Source organism: Paroedura picta, chromosome 14, assembly GCF_049243985.1.
Source record: "Paroedura picta isolate Pp20150507F chromosome 14, Ppicta_v3.0, whole genome shotgun sequence".
In the NCBI taxonomy this organism is placed as follows: domain Eukaryota; kingdom Metazoa; phylum Chordata; class Lepidosauria; order Squamata; family Gekkonidae; genus Paroedura; species Paroedura picta.
Window position 1 is genome coordinate 30,558,557 of NC_135382.1, and position 10,786 is coordinate 30,569,342.

Genomic DNA, 10,786 nt, shown 5'->3' on the forward strand with positions numbered 1-10,786 from the left:
GATGTCCATGGACTACAATTCCCATGAGCCCCTGCCAGCATTTGTCGTATTGTATTGCCAGCATTTGTCGTATTGTCGCAGAGGTTTAATTGGAATTAACAACATGCATTTGCTGGCAGGGGCTCATGGGAATTGTAGTCCATGGACATCTGGCGGACCACAGGTTGACTACCCCTGCCTCAGGGCACAGAATCACAGTGGCAGAGGGGCCATTAAAAAACAGGACACAAACCCTTGCCAGGCAGGAAAGCAGAGGATTTCTGAGTTGGAGTAGTTTTGCCCACTGCCCTGACTGTGGTTATTCATCAAGTACCTGTTGACAGCTGTGGTTCCTCATGACATCTGTGCAGAGCCTGGTGAGATAGGGGCATCCCTACGCTGGCATTGTTTGAATTCAAGGAGCATCTGTAGGTCTTGCCACCTTGCAGGTCTCACAACACCCCAGCGGCATGGGCTGAGCCAGGGGCTGGCTGAAGTCGGCAACGGCTTGGACCCCCAAAATGTCCTGCCTTCTTAAAAGAGGATTCATTTCCCCCCTTATTTATTGCAAACAGTGCAACCAGAGTGCCAAATGGATTACAAGATAAAGGAGACCATGTTGCAAAAGCTGTTGGCACCGACAGTCACCACTGCAGTGGACTAGTCCGTTGTGTTCCTGGGCTGCTCGCACTATGGCAATTCGAATCTCTCCCATAAAATGCCCTCTTGGAAATGCTCTGTTTTGCACATTTTCTTCTGTTTTGCACATTTTGGAGAGCAACAGGCGTCCGCCATCCTTCCTGCCCTCCTCGGGCGGATCATTCCTTATGTACAGGTTAGACACCGCCTTCCAAAGCCCAGCGGTAAGCACAGGCAAGGTGCGGCGCTGTTTACCAGGTGAGATTATGTCCCTCCATGCCATGAAGACCTTCACCTGCCCATTTCACCACCCCGCTGCTAAAGACGCAGGAGATATTGCTTTACCTCCGGGTCTTTGGCAACCCTATTCTCCCCACCTGAACCCAATGCACCTGCCGCGGAGACGCCCCCCCCCAAAAAAAAAATCTGCAAAAAAAAAACAAAAACAAACATCCCGCTGCGGCTCCTTTAAGAAACAACCGCTAGCTCTCCGAACACCTCCCTTCCCCGTCCCGCGACCGCCGCTCTCCCTGCGCATGCGCGCGAGCCCTCGAGCCGCTTGGGCGGTGGGAGACCTGACTGAGGCCGGTACGTCGGTGCGTTTCGAGAGGACGGCGCGGAGGAGGCAGGCGCGCACGCGCACGCGAGCGGAGGAGGGCACCGCGGCGCTGAGGTGAGTGCCGTGCTCCTGTCTCTGGGTCTGTATCCTTCCGCGCGCGGGGGAAAAAAAGGTGTCTGTGTGTGCGGTGGGGGGGTCATTAGGTAAATAAGGTCGTAAGGGAAAGGATTCTCCCCCCTCCGTCAGGAGCGGTTGTGGCGGGGTGCGAAAAGGCATTGTATTGTGGAGGAAGAATGGGAGAGGGTGGAGCCAGGAGGGAAGGAAAGGCTCTGGTCTGGAGAGGGGGGGCCTAAACAGGTAACTGGCCAGGTGTGAACGGGCAGGTTGGCAGGAGGTGTGGGAGGTCAAACCACGCCTTAGCGAGGGCTCCCGCGCTGCTTTCTTGTATTGTCGCAGAGGTTTAATTGGAATTAACAACATGCCTTCGGGGAGGGCGGTATATAAATCTAATAAATAAATAAAAATAAATAAATAAATAAAAGTCTTTAGAGTGCCACCAGGATTCTGTTTGCATTTCTTGCAACGGGTTAAGTAAAGGAGGGGCACCCCTCTGGCCCAACGGTGTTTTATTTTATCTATTTTTATATCTCATTACATTTATATGCTGCCCTCCCTTGTGGCTCAGGGTGGTGTACAGTGAAAGATTTGGGGCACGGTACAAAGAAAGCGTCAGGAACCTCATAGCGTTTCTGACAGTAGAACTTGGAACATTTTAAACAAACTTTACAACGCTGCCGCAACTGAGTACGTGGTTATGAGGTTAAGTAAAATGAAGTATGAGGTTAATCTGGATATTCTTGTCCTCTGCTCACAGTGATCAAAAATTGCCCCTTAAGAGTGTTGGTCTTTTCACCTTCAATGTTGCTAATATAATAAAGCACCTGAAATCTTTGTGCTGAATTTCAAAAAAGAAATTAAGCACGAGAGCTCAAAGAATTCATACAGTTCATGAGTATTTCCGCCTGGTGTTCCAGTTGTCGCCCGTTGTCATTTTTTTCTCCTTTCCCTTGGTTTTGCTACTTAGGTGGCACCTTTTCTGGTGCATTCCTTTCATGTTCCAACAGATCCTCCCTTCCCAATTGTGGTATTGTTTTTTTATTGGCTGAACAATAGAACATGCTGTATGTAGCTTTAGAAATATTTGCCAGTAAATCATCAAAATTATCAAATACATTGTGTATGGTATTTTTTAATGTTCCAAAGGTGGTGTGTAATAAAATGAATGTGTCAAGTAATATGCAGTGCTTCTGTTTATTAGATATACATTAAAGATGTTTTGGATATTTTACCATTCTTCCTCCTCCCTTTTACTCTGCACATGGAAACTGTAGACACAGAAGAGTTGGTTAAGGTTGACATTTTAGTTATTCTTCCATTTAACAGCCCAATGTCTTGCGAATGAACTTGCAGTATGACTTCAGTGGCATCATATTCCTGTTGTAATTTGGACTAGCTTGGAAATATTTGGGGTACAGAGCACTATGTAGTGAGTTTCAAACAAGAGCAATTGTGGTTCACAGACTAAGAATTAGGGTTTTGGAAGTCTTTGGTTCAAATGCCACCTGAACCGTGACCTCACCAGGTTTCTGTAGAGAAGTCATGCTCTCACCTTTGCTTCCCCCCTTTTGTACGATGGAGGTAATAAAATGTAGGATTCTTCTAACGATTATAAGATGGTGCATTGGATTATTTTGCACTTCCAAAAATATTATAGAAATTATTTTATGTAGATAGATGACACAGCCTTGAAGTTCCCTGTGCAGTAACAGGTGTTACTGGCATGATATATTAAATGAGGGCAAGCTTTGAAAGGAGGAGGAGGAAACCTAGCTTGATAATGAGCAACTTCATCCAACTTTAGTCTTTAATGACCCACACTGGACTGTGCTGGTGTTGTTATTAGCATCATGAGCTAGCCGCTGTATGGAGAGCGTGTGAAAGATGCCAAGTGCTAATATTCACTCTCCCTCTTTCTTTCTTACCTGTTTTAGGAGTCATGGACGAAATAGGATGCTGAGCTGTATGGTCTTTGCACCAAAGGCTTGCGCCAGGGGATCTTGTGAAAACCGCGCACCATGAAAATGCTTCCCGGTGTGGGGGTTTTTGGGACCGGGAGCACTGCTCGGGTGCTGGTTCCTCTGCTGCGGGCAGAAGGCTTCTCCATCGAGGCCCTCTGGGGGAAGACCGAGGAGGAAGCAAAGCAGCTGGCTGAGGAAATGAATATTTCCTTCTACACCAGTCGGACAGATGATGTTCTGCTGCATCAGGATGTGGACCTGGTTTGCATCAACATCCCCCCACCGCTGACACGACAAATTGCTGTGAAAGCTCTAGGTACTGTACACCAGCAATTGAATTGCAGCAAGTTGTTCTGTCTCTTGAATGAGGACCTGCCTTCCATGTTTTATATAATAGCTAGCATTTGTTGGTGGTTGCTGTGTAAACCATATGTTTCACCTTGGATCATGTTTATGTTTATATCATATAACTGGGAAATCCTGCAAAATCTAGTCTGAAGGAAGATAGTAATAGAGTAGATTGGTGGTGGAAAGGGCTGTCAAGTGACAGCCAATTTAGAGTGACCCCATGGACTGCAGGGGTGGCCAGACTGTGGCTTTCCAGATGTCTATGGACTAATTCCCATGAGCTCCTGCCAGTATGTACTGGCAGAGGCTCATGGGAATTGTGGTCCATGGACATCTGGAGACTGACAGTTTGGCCACCCCTGCCATAGGGTTTTCAAGGCAAGAGACGAACAGAGGGGCTTGCCATTGCCTGCCTCTGTGTCATGACCCTGGAATTCCTTAGTAGTCTCCCATCCAAGTATTAAGCAAGGCCAACATAGCTTCTGAGATTTGATGAAAGGGCTAGCCTGGGACATCCAGGTTAGAGCAGATTGTAGTATTACCAAAATAAGTGATTTCCTGTCCTGATTTGTGCATACCGACCTCTGTGACACAGGAGGGAACATAGCGCATGGCACAAAAATGTGATGTTTGACATAGTGGAAAAACAATGCCCTGGAACCCATTTCTGCTGTTATGGAAATAACAGTTTTCAGTGGTTTAGTTAGCCTTTCTGAGGGTTGGACTGTAAATCATTTCTTATTCAACAGAAGTAACAGGGCGAGACCAGGGATTTCCTTCTGTATTTTGTCAGGCAACCTGTCATGAAACCGATTTTTGTATTCCCTGTTAATGCATCAGTAGAGGAGAGGAAATGTTGCAGTGAGATACTTTCAGAAAGAAAGAACACACCGCCCAGTTGCTTGTCTGTGTGCATCCTTCCCAGTTATTACAGTTATATGGCAGAGACTTCTGTGTTTGATAAACAGGAAACAGCAAGGTGAAAGTATCTCTTGGAATAGATTCTGCATTCTTTCTTAAGCAGGGTTGATGCAGGCTGGCAGGCCTCCAAAACAAGAATAATTTTTATCGATGCCAGAAGGGGAATCTTTATAACCATGTGATTAAGTTAGGTTCCCACATTCCCACAGACACTGAAAGATAGAGCAAAATACACCAGCATATTTAGGCTGCTTCCCTGACCACTAGGCGTCTGCAGAGACCGCATCATTATATGCCTATGGGTCAGGGAGAAATTCTGCAGAAGGGGAAGTGGCTGTACCTCCTGGTGTGGTATGATGTTCTTCAGGAAGTGAAAGGCTTATTAAACTTTATTAGGAGAACTGCAAGAAATTTGGGTTTGGTGCTTGCAGAGCTGCTCTGCCAGTTGCTGAGCAGCAGATCTTGGCTTCAGTTGGTGAGACTGGTACTGGGAAGTAGGGAAAGGGGCAGAAGTTAGTTGTCCATACTTATTTCTGAAGGACAGCCTAGTTTTACTTGAAATGTGTTATGGGAGCAAATGTGTCTTTGGCACCTGAAAAGGATCATTGGCAGTTTAAAGGCAGCGTGGATGGGATTCAGGTGGAGATATCCCATTTCTGAGAGTCAAGTCAGGCTGCAGTGAGGTACAAAACTGCAGGTGTAATTTGAAGGGATTCTGCAAAATTTATCACAACTGGGACTTGAGTCCCAAATGCTGTCATTCTGCTTGGGGTATGGCAGGAACTTTGTGGATCCCTGCTATTGTCTGGCTTTATATAAGAGTATTTTTGAAGTGCCTCAAGAATTAAATGCTGTTCAAAACATTAAAAAGAAAAAAAAAAGACGCCCTGTTCACTGGCCTTGCAGTCTAAATTTAGACAGAAATAAAATCAGCAGACTAGAAACCAGAGGGGGAGGTCAAAAGTAATTAGTCATAGGTCAATTGAAACAAATGTGACTTAAGGCATTTTTTCTTTTTTTAATGAGGATCAGTTAAATGAGTATTGGCTGCTGTAGATAAGGAACAATAGGAGAAAAGGCGTGAAGATAGGAAACAGAGGAAGAGAGACAGAGTTTAACAAGCAATTAAGAACCAGAAGAATGCAGGGCTGGGGGAGGAGGCTGCGGAGATATCAGAGGCCGGAGATAAGCAGGAGCTGGAAAATGAATAAGCTTCTTTTGGAGCTGTGGAATCTTAAATTGAATTCGGAAAGGAAGCATATGGAAACAGCATGAAAACCTGACTGACTGTGCAGATAGGACAAAAAAATGGAACAGGTTGGCAGAATGCAAAACCGAAACAAGGCTTAAGGTAAAGGTAAAGGTATCCCCTGTGCAAGCACCGGGTCATGTCTGACCCTTGGGGTGACGCCCTCTAGCGTTTTCATGGCAGACTCAATACGGGGTGGTTTGCCAGTGCCTTCCCCAGTCATTACCATTTACCCCCCAGCAAGCTGGGTACTCATTTCACCGACCTCGCAAGGATGGAAGGCTGAGTCAATCTTGATGGGCTTAAGAAAGGATGTGTATATAGTGTCATCAAGTCACAGCTGTTTTAGTTGGTGTCCCAGAAAATGTGATTTGCTGTTGCCTCCTTCTGAGTAGCAGCCTTAAACTTGGTCGATAGTCTCCCATCCAAATACTAAGCAGAATTAAACCTGTTTCACTTTTGAGACGATTGGGCTAGAAAGTCCGGACAAGAAATTGAGACAAAATGTAACCAAAACTGATGAGACGAAATATAACCAAAAAATGGGTAGAGTCAGCTGAAAAGAAAAATGGGACTTGAGGCAGAATCCTTCACATTAGAGGAGATCGAAAATCATTTGCTTGGGACCAAAGTCCTGATCTTTTAGAAAGTTAAGTATGGAATCAGGGCCATGAAATGCCTGTGCTCAGCTGTGTTTAAGCTTGATATGTTTTGAGTTTGGGAAAGATTCACACACAAAAAAGGAGTTCAGGTTAATAATGCTTTTCCCAGGTATTGTAATGCAGTTTGAGATTTAGGAATGCCAATTTAAGTTTTTCCTGCTCTTGCAGCTAACAGTTTAAGAGTGCTGTATGATGGATATAACATGGTGTTTTGCATTACGTTGGCGGATGACATGTCTAAATATGCAAATCACATTGGTTATGGATGTTAGCAGAGTTCTCTCAGTTAATTAGATCTTTTTTCCTTCAGTGTTTGTGATTATGCTAAGCAAACGATCCATCTTTGTCAGGAGATGCCCGTGGTGCTTCCGGCCCTATCAAAGTCTTAAGAAAGGCCGCCTAAATTTTAGTCTACTTACTCAGCCAAAAACTATTTGAAAACTTCTGAGAATTCCTCCCTCTGAGGTCCTCATGTGAGTTAACATTTGAAGCTTGAGAGAGTATTGAGAACAAGGTTATTTTAGTTTCTCTCTCAACAGTAACTTAAAAGCTAATTGTCACCGTTGAATAAGTATTTATTACAGTTAATAAAGTGATTTACAGTGCAGTCAACTGTAAATCCTGTTTTATTGAAAGGTATTTATACACAGAATGGCAATCTTGCTTATAAAAGAAAAAGAATTGCTATTTTCTCCTCCCTATTTGTGTGTATGCACAGCTCAATTTTTTAGAATGCCAGAAATTGATCAGATTTTCCATTCTGCTTTCAATCAGCAAGCAAGACTGTCCTTAGATTTACATAATCTTGCAGAATATGTCTGCAAGGGATGTTGGGAGGTGGTTTGCCATTTCCTGCCTCCATGTCATGATCCTTAGTGTTCTTTGGAAGTCTCCCTCCCAAATACTAGCCAGAATTGGCCCTTCCAAGATCTGACAAGATCGGGGCTACCTGGGTTTTAATTTTCTCGCGTTGTTTGGCATCCTGACGACCTCTGAATGAAATTGGCGCCCTGTGTTTCATCAGGTATCGGAAAGAACGTCATCTGTGAAAAAGCCGCTACCTCGGTGGATACGTTCAGGATGGTGACAGCCGCCAGATACTACCCCAAACTCATGAGCATCGTAGGCAACGTCCTGCGTTTCCTGCCGGCTTTCATCAAAATGAAGCGATTGATAGAAGAGAACTACGTGGGCGACGTCCTGGTCTGTGATGTCCGAGTGTACTGGGGCAGCCTTCTCAGCCACAAGTACAACTGGATCTGTGATGAACTGATGGGCGGGGGCGGCCTACACACCATGGGGACGTACATCATAGACCTCCTCACCCACCTGACCGGCCGAAAGGCAGAGAAAGTCCACGGCTTGCTGAAAACCTTTGTGAAGCAGAACTCCGCCATCCACGGGATCCGCCACGTCACCAGCGACGACTTCTGCTTCTTCCAGATGCTGATGTCGGGAGGCGTCTGCAGCACGGTGACCCTCAACTTCAACATGCCTGGGCCGTTCGTCCACGAGGTCATGATCGTCGGGTCTGCGGGGCGCTTGGTCGCCCGGGGGACGGAGCTGTACGGCCAGAAGAACACCACTCTCCAGGAGGAGCTCCTGTTCGCGGACTCTCTGGACATTGACGCAGGGCTTTCGGAGCAAGGATTCAAAGACATACCCGTCCTGTACCTCAAAGGAATGGTGTACTTGGTGCAAGCACTGCGTCAGTCGTTCCAGGAGCAGGAAGACCAGCGGACCTGGGACCCCAAGCCAGTGGCGATGGCCGCTTCTTTTGAAGATGGCCTCTATATGCAGAGCGTGGTAGACGCAATTAAGAAATCCAGCCGGTCTGGAGAGTGGGTATCTGTGGAAATCATGACCGAGGAGCCAGATGCCAATCAAAATCTCTGCGAGGCACTTCAGAGAAATAACCTATAGTGGGGAAAGTTCCCGGAGTGCAGAACAATTGACAGAAATAGGCAGAAAGCTTCAAAAGTGGATACGCTTGTGGGTATTGTGGGGGAAGGATAATGGGGAAGCTGTGCTTGTGGGTTAAAAAAGCCTCCAAGGAAACACTTTTGTTTTTAAACGTGTTCAGAGAGTTTTAAATGTTGCAGGTTTGTGTTTGTATGTTTGGTTGTTTTTAACGCTAAACTTTCTGAGTCGAGTATGGTTAGGAAAACTTGAATTGCCCTTTGCCCTCAGCAGTAGCCAAAACAAAAGGGTGGGGGCCTTCGCCATTAGGGGGCAAGTCGATGTCCCTTCGCCGCACAGCAGGGGCATTCTAGCACTTCACGCTAGAAAAAGGCTGTTTTTAATAGGAACTCAAGTTAAATCTCTTAGGATTGTTCTTGACAAGCGTGGGGGGAACCCCTCACAGAAGGGGTAGGATGAAGCGCGCCTCTGATATCCGGTCTGAATGTTTCAAATGCACACTGTGAGGCTGCTCCTTGGCAGGAGCCCCTCTTCCTGTTGCTAGAAGGAAAACTCAAGTACTGTGTCAGCTTCTGCTGCTGCCTGCTCTCCCGGGGCAGGGTGTTGCAATTCGGGGAGCCTCTTGTGCATCTTTTCCCACATTTCTCTCCCGCCCTGCCCAGTGCTGCCATACAAACTCTATCCACAACCCTCCTCTGGAGAAGCTCTCACTTATCCGCACAGAAGCCCGGTCTGCAGCCAATTTTTCTAGCCCGGTTATTGGCTTGTAAAGTCCGGCTGTGGAAATGAAGCATCGAGGGATCTGAAGTTAGATAGACAAGAAATATTCAGTTGGTTTATCCAGCCATGGGCTGGGAGGGAGGATAGTTGTTCGCTTGGAGGTGCTAAGGCCGGAAATGGTTTTGGTTGGGCAAGTGGGTTCAATCAAACACTGGATGATGCTCCACACCCCTTTCTCCTTCTGACTTGTGTCCTGTGAGAATTCTGGTGCTGCTTGCCAAGCAAAACTCAGTGTGCCTCTGCCAGGTCCCAGAGCCGCTGTCCTTGGCTGGGCTGAACTTGAGAAGTGGTAGCTTAATAATTATTATTTTTTTGTACAAGTTCTATTGTTTACTTGAATGTTTTTATGGGTTCCTACTAGATTTTAATCCTGTACCTTAACATAAAGCATTAATAAGTGATCTTAATGTGTTTTGCAAGTGGCTGCCTTGTTTTGGGTTGGAAATTAAGAGTGCGTAAGATCAGGAACTATTGTCAGCTGTTTATTCTGTCTCCTGGAGGAACAAACCCTGCTGTTCCCCAACCTTACCCCACTATTCTGGGCTTCTAAAGTTATTTTTAACCTCAAAAGCTGTATTTTTATTTCTAGTTGCAGATGTTTGTTTTCTGCCACTGTAGTAACAGATCGCAGGCCTTGACCCTCTTCTGCATGGGGGGTGGGGTAAGAATCCAAATTCTGCACAAATGGACTCTTGATTTTGCGATCACAGTGTGGGGTTATGTGGAATGTCAGAATTGGTAAGCGGTGTGATGGCAAAGAGGAAACAAGTTAAACGCTTTGGGATTGGGGGTTACAAGGCATAGTTTGGGAGGACATGTAAGACCAGCCTCTTTGTGCATTGGGAGGTCCTCCTTCAAAGCTTTCTTCAATTCTGAGCCTTCTAAAGTGACACCACCCGGCCGTTTTTAAAAAGTTCTCTCTTATATTTAAGCTAAATCACATTCTTAAAATAATCCAAATTCTGCTTCAGAGTATATGTTTTTATCCAAGCACATGGGCTTCATCCAAGGAGCTGGACTGGTTTACTGTTGCAAACTCTGTGCCATAATGAATAACAGTTTGGACTAAGTGATTCCTGTGTTGTTCATCCTTTAACGATTGAGCACTGCAATCTTCCCCCCCCCCCCCTAGAAAATGAAGCCTTAACTGAGTTCTTCCCTTTCCCTGATGATATAAACATCCACACTCAGGTGGCACGCATTCCCCGCCCACCCACTTTAAAGCTCAGCACAGAAATGGGAATGTCAAAGAATGCCTTTGGTCGTATTCCATAGGTTTTTTAGTGGCAGAAAGAAGAATGTTTCCCTCTCTGCTGCCCTTGCACGCTCCCCTTCCGTTTTACAAACAGCCAAGTTTTGGAGGGTTGTACTTCGCTTGGAGGCTGTGTTCTCTGCCATGTCCAGCAAAGTTGGGGAAAGCGGAGAAAACAGTCCTGGAAACCTCATTTCCATTCCTTGCATCTGCCTTGTTAGTAGGCAGAAGGGCTTCATTTCAGTCCTGCAGACACTAAACTGATTGGAACTCCACCAGAACACCCCCCTCCCGCCTCGATATTAGCATATTCAAGGAGTGTTTCCTGTTCTCCTCCTTCTCCTGGAGGTCGGGACCCCTTTGGGGGTCGAACAACCCTTTCACAGGGGCCGCGGCAGG

The 10,786-nt window shown here is 46.1% G+C and overlaps 1 protein-coding gene across 5 annotated transcripts; it reads left to right on the forward strand.

Moving 5' to 3' along the window:
- The first annotated feature begins 7 nt into the window (after positions 1 to 7).
- GFOD2 (Gfo/Idh/MocA-like oxidoreductase domain containing 2) lies at positions 8 to 10,204 on the forward strand. 5 transcript variants are annotated; one of them, XM_077309474.1, is made up of 3 exons: positions 8 to 1,316; positions 3,229 to 3,571; positions 7,460 to 10,204. In XM_077309474.1, exons 2-3 carry the CDS (start codon positions 3,313 to 3,315, stop codon positions 8,356 to 8,358), a joined length of 1,158 nt encoding a protein of 385 aa, XP_077165589.1. In that variant the 5' UTR covers positions 8 to 1,316; positions 3,229 to 3,312; the 3' UTR covers positions 8,359 to 10,204. The 5 variants fall into 5 exon arrangements, with proteins under 5 accessions (XP_077165589.1, XP_077165588.1, XP_077165591.1 ...); XM_077309473.1 differs by having other exon boundaries at positions 8 to 1,291; XM_077309476.1 differs by lacking the exon at positions 8 to 1,316 and adding an exon at positions 1,356 to 1,380.
- The last annotated feature ends 582 nt before the right edge of the window (positions 10,205 to 10,786 follow it).